The sequence below is a fragment of the Rissa tridactyla genome, chromosome 4 (assembly GCF_028500815.1).
Source record: "Rissa tridactyla isolate bRisTri1 chromosome 4, bRisTri1.patW.cur.20221130, whole genome shotgun sequence".
NCBI lineage: Eukaryota > Metazoa > Chordata > Aves > Charadriiformes > Laridae > Rissa > Rissa tridactyla.
The window spans coordinates 18120701-18137681 of record NC_071469.1 but is presented as its reverse complement, the minus strand read 5'-3'; the positions used below and the strand labels follow the sequence as shown (position 1 = coordinate 18137681).

The window sequence follows — 16981 nt, the reverse complement described above, 5'->3', positions numbered from 1 at the left end:
TTTATAGGATGGGGAACACAAACCACCCATACACACTCTGGTTCTCCTGCCATCTTACTCTGCTTGAAACTTTCTTCAGAAGAACTTTTTTTTTTTTCCTCTTCCCTCCTCACCCTGGAAAGGGGAAACAGAGTCTTTATGGTTTGCTAATGAGCCAGGTGGTATCTTTTGAGGCAGTGATTTTTAACAGGGCCTGGAATTAGCAGTTGCAGCTGTTAAAATAATAAGCATTGCTGCACCTGGGGCCAGTTCTTCAAAAGAGCAGCTTCCCTGCTCCCTTCCCTGCATGTAGGATCAGCGCTGGCCTTCTCCTGTCCGCAGCTCTTCCTCCAACCAGCACCCTTGCGATGCAGGATGCAGCATTGCCTGGCTTCCCGAGGAGACGGGTCTCTTGTCTTTGCGTGCTCAAAACCCAGCACGTGCGTTGCGTGTTTCTGCAGGTATGCAAGGAGTGACCCAGCACTTCCCAGGGAATTTCTTAAGTGGGATTGCAGAGGTCCTTCCAGTGGCAAACCAATTCTGTGGTTTTTCCAGGGTGTGTTTTGTTTCTGTTGCTCCCGGTGTGTGTTGGGGCAAACCCTTACAGGTCCCAGTCCGTCTCACCTGAAGGCAATGCTTAAAGGCAGGTTTAAGTCCTAGAGACTTTAATGGGACGTAAACACAAGCTGAAGGTGTGGTCAGGTGCTTTCTGAAACCAGACCTGAAGCGTACTGGCTGTTTCCTTTTGTTTTCTGATTCAATGGGGCTGGATCAGGATTGTAGCCGCTCGTGGGGGTCTTTCAAGAGTGTTTTCAAAAAGCAGTGATTTGGCTGCCAAAACACTGTGAATAATCTGATGCCCCCCGCCTTGCTCTTGCTGTTATTCTGCCAAGCCAAATCACTTTAAAGCAAGCACTGAGCTTGTCTCTGAAGCCTATTGGAAAAACTAAAAAGAGAGGAAAAACCTACCCCCTTCCTTACTGTTTTTAAAAATCATGACTCTTTCCTGGAGTTTATGTTCTCATCACGCAGTAACGGCCCACTTCACCCAGCGAGACTCTGCTGTCCTTTGTCTGACGTGCCACACAGGCATTTGCACTCATCAGTTTTATAATTTATGGCTGCCCCGACGCTGAACCCATGCGGCCCCATTTCTGCCGCTTTCCGTGGCAGAGCGTTAGCTGGAGCTCCCATCTCCAGCAGCAGCAGCTGTGGTACCCGAGGCCACTCGGATGGTCATTGTCACTGTGGCACATCCAGCCTCCCCGTGGCTGTTGGATGCTCACTGCCACGGCCAGCTTGGAGGTGACGGTGCTGCTCTGGGGCCAACACAACCTTTTTAAAGATAAAGCTGTTTTCATTGCTTTTCAATATTTTCTGTTCGAAGCGGTCTTGCCTGGTGGTGGTTTGAAGTACTATGGGCGAGGCGGGGGGGAGATGACTGAGATAATTTCACCACAATGTTGGGAGGTTCATAAATTGCTGGATCGTGTGTCTGAATGATGGGAGCACAGAGGGTCGGTGTGGGCCCTTGGCGGCATGTTGGGTTTGCAGTTCTGTTACAAAATGGACTGAAATACTTAAAGTTTTCTTTAAAAACCAACCAAACAAAACAAACCAACCCACAACCAAACCCAAAATGCCAAGAGGACCTTGATACACTGAGTCTGGTGTTAATCACAAGGGATGTAGCCCCAGATCTGGAGGATTTAGGGGAAAAAAACAAAAATTTGTTGGTGTTGAGTAACTGCTTGCCTGGTTTTTCTGTGCTTCCCTATAAAGTTTCTGGTGCTCTGCCACTGTCACAAGGTGATGCTCCTGACTGCATCTGAGTAGCACAGAGTTGGCTTCATGGGTTTACAGCTTGGTTGAGCATGAGGCTGTGATGTCCCCCTGCCTGGGTGGGTTGTATAGCACCCATACAGCTAGACTTCTTGCTGCTGTTTTGGGGCATGGAGATGGGAAATAAGGAGGAGCTGAGCAGTGTAACAACTCAGTGCTTTCTCCTGCTTAAAATGTTTTGTGCAAGGACCTGATGGAAGCTCTGGGATCAGAGAGAAACAGTTTTGTAAGGCTTTGCTTTTCCTGAATTTTTTGTTCCACGATGGTTTTTGTTCTCTCTCCTTCTGTGTGTTCCCTCAGTGATGGACCAAAAGATGGTCAGGGGTTGCCTGGTCCTTTTCCAATACTAGAAAGTGGGGGAAGTGCATGAGTTATTAAAAAAAACCCAATTACATATGTGTGTGTATAATATATATATTTATTTATATATACTGGAAAGAAAAGGCGAAAACCATTTAGCTAAAAGCCTCATCTGGCTCTCGCTCTTTTTGCATCAGCGGTCCCTAGTGACCACCAGCAGTCGGAGGGGGAGCGGCACCTTCTTATCTTCTCCAGTTTTCCACAGGGGGCCCCAAAGCCCGCTTTGGTTTGCAGCGCTGGCCGGATTTCTGCAGCTGGGATGGATTGGCTTTAGGAAGCCTGGAGAGGAGGGAGCTGACATGCTATTAAGGAAATACAAAGCTGCAGCACGTTGTAATGAAAGCCTGGTCGAGCACGGGGCCCGTCTTACCACAGGCACAATCCACGTGGTGGGAGTTGCTCTGCAGCCTGGCTAAAGCACCCGGAGCAGTTTTCCCTCCTCTGTTTTGCTGCAGTTGCATCGTTGCCGTATCCAAACCCAAGCAGTTGCATCTGCCCCGGCTCCTTTCTGACATCCTGTGAACACGTGCGTTTCCGCACACCGGGGAGGAAAGGGAAGACAGAGACAGGGAAATGCAAAAGTGTTTTCCTTACTGGAGCAAGGAATGATTTCAAGTGCGCCAAGCGCTTTATTCCAGTTTCACATCTTAACTGACTAACGTGCAGTTTATAGCTAAGTGAGGCAGTCTGTGGTAGCCGCCGCTGAAGGGATATTTCTGAGTGGTGCTGGTGAGTACGTCCCTCTGGGCAACGCTTGAAAGAACATGAAGGGCTGAGGCTGCACTTTCTTCTGAGGCTGCAGCACGTGTGCTCGGTTTGGTACCTCAAAGGCACAAAGAGCCACAGGAGAGGAGGATCCTCCACACCTGCCTTCCTCCTCTGCCACGTCAAGGGAGTTCCTGTCAATCAGAAAGGAGAGAGGTGGGCTTGTCTTTGAGACAGTCCTGACATCTCCATTCACTATGTCCTCCTTGAGCTCCTCAGAGAGATTCTTGGCCAAGGACTGTTGCAAAGATATCTCACTGAGTAGGTCTCAGACTATTCTTCTTGGTATGAGTCTACATTAGTTTTCCAACATGCATCAAAGTGACTAGCTCAGGTGCTCGCTGGCAGCGGGATGAGGATTCATTGACACCTCTGGCTTGCAAAGGGTGACCTCCGCCTCTCATCTTTCTGTTCCAAATCCAGTTACAGCTAAAAATTATCCTTGATAAATAACCCAAGTCAGGACATGTCAGTTTTCCTCTTGAAGGAGGTAAGACTGAAATTTGCTTTAGTTTCTAGTAGCCAAAGGGCAAGAACACTAATGGCTTGGAGTAAATGCCTTCCTGTGGTCATAAATTCTGCATCTTGGGAGCTAAAGGATTTAGAGGATGATAAACAGTCTCAAAATTCCTTCTTTCTTTTACTTTAAATGAAAAATGCTACTTTATTGAGTCAGATGGAGTCAGCCGCATCAATCTCAGTGGTGATTTTCCATTTGTTGGTATCCAACAACCCATCGATATCATCCCTAAATGAATGTTTCATTAAGGAATGCAGACAGAAATGGGAGGCAGCAATTATTTGACTCATTTAGAGCTGGAACGTTTCACCCAGCATCTTCCAGGAAAAGAATGACTGTAAGGTGTGACCTCCACATCACTTAACCTGGAGATTTTTCTTAAGCCAAAGCCCAACTGATGCTTCATCTTCGGCTCTCGGGGTTTTTCACTGACGAACACTGCAGGTGCCATCTCCTTCCAAGGGAGAGCTCCATCCAGAAATACTCCCCCAGCAGTGGGTCACAACACGTCACTAGGAACAGGAAAATCCACTTGACCATAAAGATGCTAATGTGTGGGGGGAGTGTAAGACCTTTCAAAAAGAAGGCCAGACAGACTTTCTCTTCTCCAGCTGCATTGGTCCATTCCATGCTAACTACTGTCTGAGTTAAGGGATGGGGCACAGCTGTGCTTTTCTTAAAGCATGTTATTAACACTATCAGCGTAACCACTCGAACTCAAAAGCCATCCGGTTGCTTAACTGTGAGAGAAAGCACCCTGATTGTTTGTAAATTTTTTTTTTCCTCCAACACCTGGTGTAAGAAACAGGAAAAGAAAATTATTTTGAAGCAATGGAGTGAAATTTGCCTGTCAGTGGAGCGTGCGATGGGAATCTGCTGAGGATGGCACGAAGCAGTGCTGCTCTCTAACTCCTCACTTTGTTATGTCCCAGATCAAAGGAAAACATAAGGATGAACTTGCGTCTGCTGGATAAAATAATGTTGCAGATAAAGAAAGGTCATGAAACCACCTGGTGACTTTGTCTCATGCTTTCAGGTTTGTTTGGGTTTTTTTACGTCGTTAGGCATGCATGAGTTAGCATGCCATTTTGGGATGGATAGACGCTGCCGTGTGTGACTGGTGTTTCAGAGCTTGGCTGCGGCTCTGGGTGTAAACATAACCAGGCAGAAAAGTTGCTAAGATGATGGTTCATTAGTGCAATCTTTTTTTGCACTTGTATTTCATGTTAAATGAGACCTCTCCTGTGCTCTGTGACGCAATCTCCTGCATAGAAGGAAACAGCCAGTGATAAATACTGAAATTTAGTACTTTATACCCACCTCTGAAATACTTAAATGAGAAACTGAGATATAGTACTTTATACCCACCTCTGAAATACTTAAATGAGAAAGCTCTCTGCAATAATCTTTGAAAACAGACCACCACGTTGTACGAAGACAGCAATTTTCCCCTCCAAAATCAAATGATCCTAGAAAAAAAATCAGAAAGATGAGGTGGAAAAACTGCAGTCAATTCACTCTAAAAAATGTTTTGGTTTTTTTTTTTTTTTTTTTAGTTTGATATTTCCTTACCAGGACCTGAATAGCATATTCAGCGAATAGCTGGATATAAATGCTAGCTGTAATTGCTAGATAGAAATGCTAAGAAAGACTAATCAGCAAATTGTACTCTTAGGCTTGCCCAGACACACATTCTAAAGGAAAATTATTGCTATAAAACGTTCTGCACTTAATCATTTGTGCTTTCAGTTCTTGGAGGCTGCTTGACAAAATGGAAAAAAAAAAACCAAAACAATAAATAACTGAGAAGCCATCTCGCAAGCAAGCTCAGAAACAGGGCGCAACTGAAGTCTTTAGTAGTCGTTATGTACCTGGAGATTACCCTCATCATCATCATCTCCATTGCTGTAGTCGAGCTGGCTGTGAAACGGTGACTTCTGTGGTTTCTTCCAATATTGTTTCCAACAGTTGGAATAATTTTCTGCCATAACTTTGTTACGGCAATCTTGTTCCTTCAATTTTTTCCTAGCCACTCTTTTCCTTCAAGCAGACGAAATCTCCCATCATTACATGATACCTAGTATAAGGAGGAAGGCGCAAACGTGCGCCACTGCACTAGGCAGGACTTCTTCTGGTCAAATCGATCCTCTCGTGATTTCATGTGGCCAGCAGGAACTTGCCAGACTGGCAGCTGCCAACGTCTGGGCAGCTCACCTGCCCTCCTCCCGAGTTGCTTAGTGCAGCGTGACCACCTGAGAAGCTGCAGTGGAGGACATCAGCCTCAGTTGGGCCCTGTGGCTTATTATTAGGACAAAATACTAATGAGCATTGACTTTCCTGCATAGAAAATTGGTTCTGGTGATGTGGTCAGAGCCTGCGATGGTCTCTGCAGATGAAATGTCACCAGACAAAGTCTCATCTTACCTTGGTTTAAGTTGAATACAGTTGTAAAGTGAGCAACCAGATCCGGCCCAAAACTCGCTGCAGTCAAAGGAGCATTTTTGCTCTGTTTTGTGAGGTATGGGGGAATGTGCCCAGACAAGGCAAAGGGCGTTTCCTGGCCCAGTGTTCAGTAGACCTTTAATGTTAAACTTCTAGATAGCTTCCAACCCTTGAACTCTTGCTTGAACCCAGCAACTCACTTGAAACCCCACCTTTTTTCTTTTTTTTTTTTTTCCCAAATCATCAAAATTTAGGCCTTTTGGAGGGAAGCTCAGCATCCTGAGCCTAATGATAAATATGAAAAGGCAAAAATTGCACATGCAGCACCATTACCTTACTGAGGTCCGCACGTATGTTGTCACAACACAAAATAGTTTTTATTCCTGCATCTTAGACTGGGGTTGGGATATTCGAAAGTTAATAATCTCTTGGGTTAAGAAGCCATCTGCTCTGTTCTTCCTTCCTTCCTCAGCAACACAAGGCCACAAGAGGAGGTCAAAAGATGATTCTTTTTTTTCATTATTCTTAATCCAATTCTTCAGTGGAAATGGATGCTCTTTTTATTGAATCCATTTATTTAATTGCCGCTGCTGGAAAGCTATTTCATGGCCCACAAGAAGTTAGAAAAGCTTGGATGTTTTCCTTTTTTATCGGGGTTTAAGGTTTGCTGAGGGGAAGGATCGTGCACGAGTCTGCTAGAGATCTTGTCTTACTGCTGCTTCCATCCGGCTCGATGCACTCTGATACAGGGGGGTGACAAAATGAGCATCCTCTCTCCTCACCTGCGTGGGACAGCTCAGCATTGGAGGATTTTTTTTCCTTGGCTTGGAATACCTGTGCCCTGTCCGTCATCAGACCTCTCTCGCTAAAGCTGGGTTGCTCCTGCCTCACCTCCTGATCGCTCCGTGACGGGTGATGGACCGTCCTGGGGGGACAGCAGCTTTGCTTGCAGAGAAACCCCCCCAAGCCCCTCCGCTTCTGTGCCGTGTTGGTAGCCATGGAAAATCTTCCGATGTGAGCCTTTAAACTCTATTCCTGGTGGCACGGAGCCAAGTCAGGTATAAGTAATCTTCACAAGCTCCCTCTCTCCCCTCCCCGGTTATCAACCTCTGTTAATTTCTTGCATTTTGGACAGCCAAGCAGGGTAGAACAATATTGCAGTGATGGCTGTAATCACCTTGAATGACCCCGATTTCACCCCCAAGCACACGGCGTTGGGGTTTTTTTTCCCCTAAGAGTCATTTCCAAGCACAGCCCCTTAAGACTGAGCTGAAAAGCCTCACCGAGAGATGGCTCTGCTGCCAGAGCACCCGTCCCTCCCTGCACGGCCACCCACTCCCTCTGTCTTGCCGATTGATTTTTTTTTTTTTTTTTTTCCCCTCCTGAAAGCCAAGCGCTGCCTGCGGGTCCGCTCGGATCAATCCTGGCGAGGAAGCGAGGGAGAAAGGAAGGAATAAGGTTTTGACTGCAGGTGCTGAAGGCAATTTTCATATTTTGTCGCTTTGAAACCCGAGAGGGAGTTGGCTGGGATCTGTCAAGCTGCGAGTTCTCACACGTTTGGTAAATATTTAGGGACTGATTCACCACTGAATCACTCTGTTATTTTTTTGGCTGTATTTGGAGGAACTCCTCTGTTGCTGGGATAATGCCAGCCATCTGAGGTCCTCTCACCTTTTTATTTTAGCATCTCATGGTCATGTGTGCCTGTCCTCACAGTCACCCATCAGGACAGGGAGATGGTGCCACCCCTGCCTAGCAGAGGGACTTGGAGGCGGGCACCAGAGTTCTTCTCTGACCCTAAATCCAAAACTGGCCAAAAGCTTCAGCTGTCAGCTGGTGAGACCCTGGCGTGATGCCAAAGGGCCCACACGTGGCAGAAGGTGGTACACGTGCAGCATCCCAGCCTGTCTCATGGGACTCGCCATGCTGTAGGTGCCTCATGGTGCATGGTGGGTCGTACACCAGCTGCTGCGTGGTGGTGGTTTAATAGCTGCACTACTTGTCTCGCTATACCTGGGACACCTTCTGGGGGGATATTTCCCTCCAGAGACGACTGCAGTCAGTGTTTTCCACATAAAGATCTCTGCTTTCATCGCAGGTGGAAGACAGCATGATGGATGTGTACGATCTTGTGTACGAGGAGGTGAGGAGGAACGCCTCCAGCTTCAGAAGGCACGAGCTGACTGCCATCCACGAAGCAGTAAGTTGTCTTTCAGACTTAGCAGAAAACCTTGCCCTGGGCTATATTCCCGATGGTTTCAGCAGACTGGGGCTGCTGCCTGTGCCATGCCTCATGGATGCTGCAGTGCGCTTTTCCCTTGGGAACCAAATCCTCCAGCCTGCTGTGAATTCTGCTCCTCCTTCCTACTCTTCCTTTCCCAGGTTTGACCAACCAGATTATCAACAGGAGGAAAGGGCCACCTATCTGAACATCACTCTGGTGCGAGATTTTCAAAGCCTCCACGCTGTAGCTGATATGTATATATTGTGTGTCTTGGCAGGCCCTCTGCCATACTCCATATCTGTAGTATGAAGAAGTGGATACAAAACCCCCTGGTGTCACAGGTCAGGTAGAGTGAGCGGGGGAATTCCACGTTGTCCAGCAGAACTATTTGAACTCAGTTATTTCTGTTTACCCTTGAGCTTATGGCTGAGTACGTGGCCTCTTGTGATGCTGGAGGCTGCTGGGAAGCTCCCCAAAACCACCACCCAGGATGCGGTTGGCGCAGGGGACTTCCCTGCAGCTCAGTAGGTGGGCAAGGGTGGTTGCCCAGAGAGCAAGGAGGACACTTGACCTCAAAGCCGTCGGAGATGAGTGAGGATGTGCCCCGTGGCGGGTAATTCCCGAGTCCCCACTGAGTAAAAGGAGATGCCGTCTCCTTGCACAGCAGGACCTCTTTGGGTAATGAGTTCATGGCATGCAGCAGGGCTGGATGAGAAGGTCAGCTTTGCTCGCTTGTTTCCAACCACCTCCCATGCAGCTCCCTTTATCCTTCTGTGTTTTCTTAAATCATCATAACAAATACTTTATGAAGCTGTTTTCATCCATGCTTCTTAAAACACAGAAAAGGACAAATGTTTCTCATTGCAAGAATGGTGGTGGCCCTCAGAGACATGACCAGGCGTGGCGGTGCTTGCTCTGCAGTCTTGTGGAGCAGCACACCCAGAGTGCTCCTTGCAAGAAGAACCAGACACAATGGCCACTTCATCAATTGCTTACTTTAGCCACTTTAATTGATGGAGAAACAGTCCTTCTAGTCCTACTTTTTTTTCTCCTTCTGCTAATGCTCCAAGCCGGCCAGTTCACCTGGCTGTAGGAAACCAGCTCCACAGTGGGGGTTGCCAGGACACTCTCCTGTTACGGTCTGAGCAAACCCATAGCAATTTGTTGTCATTTAGACAATTATTCTATCACCCAATGACTCCTCCCCACCCAGAAAGGGGAACTGGGGAAAGCAAGGAAACACAAGGGTTGAAATATAGATAAATTTAATAGGGTAAGACTAAACAATTAACAATAATACTAAAGAACCAGTATTAATCCAGATACTAATATAAGATATACAAGAATTACACTCAGCCAATTATATCCATAGGAAGCTGTGTACTTCCAGCAGTGGACAGTAAATGTCGGACACTGGGAGCGCAATGGCTTTGGGAGGAAGGGAAGGGCTCAGGAGTCCGGCACTGGGGCAAGGAGTTTCTCTGGACTGCCGCCATCAAGGGGGAGAGAAACTACGCAGCAAACTTTCTAGTTTATATCAAATGTGACGTTCGTGGTATGAAATAATTCTGTTGGCCAGCCTGGGTCAAATGCTCAGGCCTCGCTCCTCCTCATCCCTGCACCTGGCAAGGCCTGAAAACACTGAGACCTTGAATCCCACATAGCCTAGCTGGCTATAAAGTAAATATTTTCCTGAGTTCAGACACTAGAGTCTTCTAAAAGTACAGTTTTCCACAGCATTAGAAGAGGGAATTAGTCCTGTGTCACTCAACCCAGGATACCTCCCCAGCCCGTAACAAGTGCTGGCAACATGAGTCTGTGCATCCCTTGGTCTTCCAGAGCAGCCATTGTGAGAGCTGGTGTGACCGTCGAGGGAGGGCTTGGCAGCAGTCCTGGAGGAGCACAGGCACTTTTGGGGCCAGATCCATCCGCATCCTCTGAATTTAACCTCTACTGCTGCAGCTGTTGGTGGCATACCTCCGTGCTTTGCTCCTGGCAGCCCTGGTTGTGCGGCCCTTCCTGGGGCGGCAGGGAGGAAGGCTGGCCCATCGCTGGCATCTCCTGCCACAGCAGCTGACGGCGAGGGGAGAGCCCTGGCCAGCAGCTGGCAGACCTCTCCCTCTCTTCCAGTTCCTGTGCTGCGGGAAGCACTCTCCATTTGGGGACACAGCCAATGTTGAGACCAAGACGTGCCCATCCAGCCAGGTGCGCGATGTGGGACAGGTAAGGGAAAGGTTTTTTGCACCCCGCAGTAGGGTTGTGCCACTACTTGCTGTTAAAGGCTCACTGGTGCTTAAGTGTTAATGAGAATTGTGGCTTTTTCATAGTTTGGGGTTGCTATGGTTTGGGGTTTGTTTTGCTGGGGAGTTGTTATGTCTATAAGGAGGCACCTCACCCGCTGGAGGAGCCCCGGTGGATCAGCAGGTCTCAGACCTGCAGTTATGGTTTCCTTTTTCCAGCTCTAGAAAGCCTTCAAAATGCTTGTGTTTGCAGCCTGTCGCTCCCCTCCAGCTTCCTCCTCGTTTCCTGCCTCTGCAGAGAAGTGTGAGGTATCACGAGCATACGTCTGAGCTCAAAAGAACCGTTGGACTTTTCCACACGACGCTAGCTTCTGAGGCTAAAATGGTGTCCCACTAACAGCAAATGTGGAATTTGCTGTAATACTGTTCTACCAGGGCACTAACTAGGTATTAAAATGAGAAAGTCACGAAGCAGGGTGATGGCGCCCAACAGTAGCTTCATCAAGTACACTTCGTTCCTCCTTGTTGCAGTGTCTCAGCGAGGCTGATGGAGAAGCCACCAGTATTAGACTGCCTCTGCGCTGGAGCTGCAATGCGGACTTCATGCTCTCTGGGCAAATCTATTGTATGATTGTTTTTCTTCCACTGGAGTAGCCAAATCAGCTGAAGTAGCTAAAGCCGCCAGCGTCATTATGTCGTCCCTAGGAAAAACAAGCCCGCATTGCTACAGCTATACGCAAACGTTGTTAGGCGAAGATGTCGAGCGCTCGCAGGATGCTGTGGTGCGCAGGCACGCGTCAGCCCGCGGGGCAGCGTTTCAAAGCGCCGCCGCCGGGAACGTCCCATCTCGAAGCAGGGTCGAGCTCAGCTCAAAGGGCAGGAAAGGAGAGGAAAGGAGAACAGAGGGAGAAACTGGGCACCATAGGGGTGATTCTGTTCCTCCCATACTAATGGTTTGTGTTTCCTCCGGTGGCGAGCCGGGGGAGGCGGGTAGGAGGATGCATTTTGCAAGCCGGGGGGCTCAGAGTTTGGTAGCTGCGCTACGTTCGCTCTTGGCTTTGAGTGCTCTCACCTTGCTCTGCAAATCACTTCATCAAGGGCATGCTCTTGCATTTTTTGAAACGGCTCTCTTGGCCAACACCTCCTGGATTCTCCTGGGGCCGCTGGCATGCTTAAGGCTAATGTATATTAATGCTTGCAACACCTTGTAAAACTGAGCTGTTCATTAGTATCTCTGGGGAACGTATTTAGCATTATGGTGTGCTCGGCTTTTCCATCTTTTCATTTCCCTTTTTCCATTTTCCAGTGGGTGGAAAGGAAAAAAGCTTGTGTGTGACCACACTTACCTGTGCGCACACATATCCTCCCCAGCCGGAAGCGCATCACACCGAGAAAATCATAGGCGTATTGTAGTTGCAGAAAATATACTGCAGGTGTTTATCTTCAGTAAAAAGGAGAGCTGGCCACAGAGCAGCCCAGCCGTGCAATGCTGCAGCCCCCTCTTGCTTCCCTTTCTATCTGGGGTTGTGGCAAGTGCTGCTGTGGGGACGAAGCCCACCACCGAGCTGCTCCCGTGCTGCAAGGGGTGTCTCTCTCCTCCAGGACTGCCTGCAAGAGATCCGGGACTTCCTGAAGAAGCACATGGATTTAGTCTCCACGTTGCTGGGCATCGCCATCGGCTTCACGGTAGCTATGTCTGTTCCTTCACATTTTGGCCCCGAGAGGCAGGCTCCTAAATTAGCCCCCAGAAGCTGGGATTTCAGATAAGTTTGGATACTGGCAGCAGAGAATGAAGCGGTAGGAGACTCCACCATGGAAATTAAGAAAGGGCCAGGACCTGTCTTGGCCAGACTGGTGGCTGGAGGGGTTTTTCTGCTTCTGCATGGTTTTTCTGCCCAAACTAGGCAGGGCAGCGGGGAGCTGCGGGAGCAGGTCTGCGGCATCTCATCTGCCCAGGCATCTTCTCCTGCAAGGGACAGGCCATGTCGCCTGGCGCAGGGCTTGTGGATCTGGTGGGAAGCCGGCAGCAATTGTGGAAAAGGATATGCAGTAAAAGCTCTGTATTTTAGGAAACTTGCTGCCTCTCCTTGCCCACCACTCGCTGGCTGCCTCCCAGCTCAGCCTGGGAAGCCCCTTTGTGTGGCCAGAGCTAGAAGGTCTTGAAAGCTACTGAGTAACAGCAGTGGAGCTGGAGAGCTGTGCAGAAAGGGAAGGTCTCAACCTATTAATGACCGCTAATGAACCCAGTAAGGTGCATCTCAGGCAGTGGGTAGGTGAAGCACGGGCTCATGAGGAGCAGGATGCAAAGGAGAGGAGCAGAGCATGTTGCCTGGGCTCCCAGATGCTGTCTTTGAAGGAGGATCCTGCAGAGGAGGGGTAGGATCATCTTCTTCGGTAGAAAGGGTCTGTACTGAATTTATGAGTCTCATCTGGGGGAGGACAAAAGAAAAAATGAAATGCCGAGAGCGGAGTGTGTCCTTCAGCAGTGAGGGGGCCCGGTGGCAGCATGGGGACGGTCCCTTCGGAGCTGGAGAGCACCACTAATTAAATGAAAGCTTTCTCGTATTCCCGCCCACTGATTGGCAGAGGTGTGTCACTGTAATTGCCTCTACATGAGGGCCCTGCATGTGTGGTGAAGCGTGCCAGAAAAGAGCACGTGCCAGGAGACTCTTTGCTTCAGCACGAAGGGAGGTTTGGCGTTTGCTACAATATCTCCATGCTGCTCCCCAGCTGGGGCGACCTTTCCAGACTGAACATGTGTTTGGAGATTGTTTTGCTACTTGTGTCTGCCTTGGCACAACTATGGGGTTAAAAGACCCTTCTCCATTTAAATAAAACCCAGAGGAGCAAACGCTTTGGTACTTTGTGCTGCTAGTAGTAAATTAGGAAAACCATCGGGTACAGCTAGGGAGCTATAAAAGTAAAGTCATGTGTGAGTATTTGCTGTCGCTTTCTAATTTTTCTCAGGTATAGGAAGAATTTCACTGCAGCTATATTCAGACAAAAGCGGGAGCGCTTTTATGCTATATATCTTTTTTCACAGCTTGATGCTCTAGCCAGATAAGGCGGCTATCTTTGAAGCGTGTGCGAGAGGAAGGCTCTCCGCGCGGTTCGCTATTGTGATGGCAGGATGCAAAGGAAGCGCGTGAGGAGGGCTATAGCCGCTCTGATGTCACCATCCCTCGGCCAACAACGCACACGTGCCCCCAGGTCAAGCTGCAGGCAAAGGTGCTTGCACGTTAAGGCAGAATTTTAGGAAAGAGCATGTTGTTGCAGCCCTCGCTATCCTCCCCATAGCAGCCTTACCTTTGTTATCTTGCCTGTATAAATGCTCATGTGTGATATCCCGGGCAGAATATGACAATACAGAGGAAGAATACTGTCCTCTGCATTCACAACCGTGCACGTGCATGGGGCGGGGTTTGGGTTTTTTTAGGGTCTTTTTTTGTTTTGTTGGGCTTTTTACTCCAAACAATACGTGAGGTCTGTTGTTTGTGGGTTTTTTCCTCCCTGTGTTATCTTTACAAAGGGCTATTATTATGAGAGAGATGTTTGTTTGCATAGAAGAATGTTTTGTGGCAGGAATTTGAAATCTGAATTTCCTGGTTTCATCTCACTTCTTGGTATTTTTAGGAGGGGGTTTGAGCCGTACAGTGCTAATTCCAATCGGATGCTTTAACCACGCGTTGAGGGTTTTTTCTTCTCCCATGTTGGAACTGATGCTCATCATTTTACTGGAAAACAGCTCTTTTAAGAAAAATGTGACATGCTGATATATAAATTCAGAAGTGCCAAGTGGACTAACAGGCAGCATTTACGATCATTTATTTTCACAGATGGAGCATCATGATCAGTTCGGCATTTAATTGTGTGCCCATCTCATTTATTTCCTGTTAGGTTTACGGGATGATCCTGACTTCATTCCTCTGGTTCTCCATCCACTTCAGCAGCAACCTGGACCGGAAAGGCAAATACATCCTGCGAGAGAGGTAGAAATGCACCGCCTGGGCATCCCTACCAGGTAGAGCCAGCTCTTGGCGCAGGGAAGATGTCTGAAGTCACCCACAAAATCCCCCGGGAAGGCGTTGCATGGGGTCAGACGGCGGGACATGTGTCACGTGTTTCCCCTTTGGAAAAGGACTGAGACACGCACCTGGGCTCGGAGATGCGGATCTCCTCGCTGGGGGACGTAGGGGCTGTAGCTCCACAAGCAGCACGCCAAGAGCCACTTAGGACAAAAATGGAGAGAAAAGCCCAGCACAAATCTCAGCGTTGAACCAAATTTCTCTTGCACTGCCATCTGAGCAGTTCCCTGTGACCCCCAGAGATGCAACGTTTCTAGGAAGGTGGCTTTGGATCACAGCCCGGAACCGATCTCTTGCTATCAGCAAATCCATGGACGCAAAGTGTGTCATTGCTGATAGGAGATGTGCTCTCCTAGCCTGGACACTCGTAGTGATTGACTTTGGGCACGTCTCTGATCATCCTCGAGTATGTAGGCATCCAATCACCGTCAACTGTTATGCCCCTGTTTCCAAATATTGCCACATTTACAGAGCTTTTTGGTAGAGATCAGGGAAAAAAAAAATAATCAGAAAGCAGTGCATTGCTTTGAAGCAAATGACCAGCATAAGGACATATCCCTCTCTTATTCCTCCTTGCTAATGCCATACACTGTTATTTTTTAATTCCTAAGATTTAGTCAGCCTCCTAGAGCTCGATGCCACACTGTTTTCACAGGGGCTTGTTCCACTTCCAGCTTTATCTAGCTGTTTATCTCGCTTCACTAGCCCACCGCGCTGCTGTGCAATACAAAAGGACTTTGATATTACACATACACGCAGGCCTGAAGTTTAAATCTATAAGAGAACAGGACTGATCTCCAGCCAGGTCAAACAATACAAAGTCCAACTCTACGTCCTCTTTACATCACCTTATCGATAATAAACAGAAATTTAAAAAGCCTCAATCAACTGAAGCGCTCGGCTCAGTCTCGCTCAAAGGAGGGCTCCCTGGCGTGCTCTGCCCTCGTTGCAAGGAGGCAGAGCTGCTTCTGAGCTGAAACCCGTCATTGCAATGGATTTAGCACCTGCTGGAAAACCGGCTGTAAACTACGTGGCGATGTGAAATGTCTGTTGAACCAACAACAGCTTTCACTCCTCTCCTCCGGTGTGGCTTTTAGCCACAAAAAGCAATAAGTAGCAATTGTTTATTGAGATGAATGTGGAACCCCCCGTGCTGATGTTCAGGACGGGTCCTGCCCCTCAGGCAGGGGCTGTTACACGTGCAAGAACAGTAGTACAGCCCACAGCTCCTGGTTAGCGTTTTAACATGGCTGCAAATCTCTTGCATTGGAAAGAACTTCGTTGTGGGGCGTGGAAAGGGCTATTGCTCCTCATCCCGCTCCCTTGGAACCAGCAGAGCTTCACCATTGACTTCACTGGAAGCCGGATCAAGTTCAAACCGCTCCAGAGTATTACTCGAGCTACCGCCTGGCAGTCACCAACACACCCCGGTCTAGCAGGGATTTAGCGGTGACATGCGTTTGCCGACATACCCACTTTGTAGCAGTGGGGAAAGACTCGCTTGTGTGTATATATGTACTATTAAGTATATTGCTCTCTGGAGAAAGACAATCTCCCTTGTGAGCTCCAGCTGCTATTGTCCAGGCCACTGCTATTGTTATTCCTCAAGCCAGCTGGCAGCTTGTGTGACTCATGGTTGTTTCAATAAAGATGAATTTCTTGCAAAAGGCAGTCATTCCTTCTCTTTTTCTGCCGTGCACGAGGCTGCTTGCATTGCTCGGGGGGTTGCGTCATGGAGAACCCTCAGTAATTCTTTCAGTGCTGGGAAGAGACGTTCCCCGGACAGCTGGGACTCGCCTGTCCCGGCAGCCAGCGTGCCTTAGCACCCAAGAAGGAAAGGATGGCGTTGGTCCTTTGGAGGAAAAGGAGCTGCACATCAGACTCATCCTACCCTCAGCCAGCTGCTGGGGCAGCAGGCAGGTACCTCGCAAGGAGTGACGCAAGCAGGAGCAGGAAAAAAACTGAAGGACATGTTTAAGCAACAAAGACCGGAGTATTTATATGAGAGAAATCTCTACGGTTTCACTTTTTTAAATGCTAGGCGGTCCGGTCTTGCCCACCACTCTGTGTTGGCTGGACAACTGATGATGTTCTCTATATCAAAAACATGGGAGTTTGAGCAAATCGGTGGAGTCTATGTTACTGGGGCGGGTTACCTGGTTAAGCCTCATCAACTAGTAGGAAAGATCTCTGTTAAAGCTTCACCACCAGGACTGGTAAAGCTGGTGGTGTAGGTACTTCTCCTTCCCAGGTCAATATTTAAAGTGAAGGGATGATTATGGACAGGAGTAGCATATATATGATAAAGAAACCCGAAAGGCTGCTGTATCCCCCTCCCCCAGCTCTCGTTTCCCTCGAATCGCTTCTGATCACTGAAACTTCACCAGAAGAAGCAGGCACCTTTACGGCACTGGCCATGTAGGTGCGCGTGTGCCTAGCTGCTGTTTTCACACCTCTGTAATGATTTCTGCTGCTTGTGGCAGGGATGAGAACAAGACCTGCGCCAAACCACCTCACAAGGGGA

At 48.5% G+C, this 16981-nt stretch overlaps 1 protein-coding gene across 16 annotated transcripts in view; it reads left to right on the top strand.

The window, feature by feature from the left end:
- Positions 1-16124, top strand: part of TSPAN32 (tetraspanin 32) — a 32946-nt gene extending 16822 nt beyond the window's left edge. For 13 of the 16 annotated variants that reach the window (XM_054197554.1, XM_054197545.1, XM_054197540.1 and 10 more), the window contains 4 exons: positions 8007-8108; positions 10263-10355; positions 11975-12058; positions 14270-16124. In XM_054197554.1, coding sequence (XP_054053529.1) covers positions 8007-8108; positions 10263-10355; positions 11975-12058; positions 14270-14365 — 375 coding nt within the window. In that variant the 3' untranslated portion in view covers positions 14366-16124. The other 3 variants (XM_054197538.1, XM_054197544.1, XM_054197543.1) reach the window with 3 other exon arrangements.
- Positions 16125-16981: the final 857 nt, after the last annotated feature.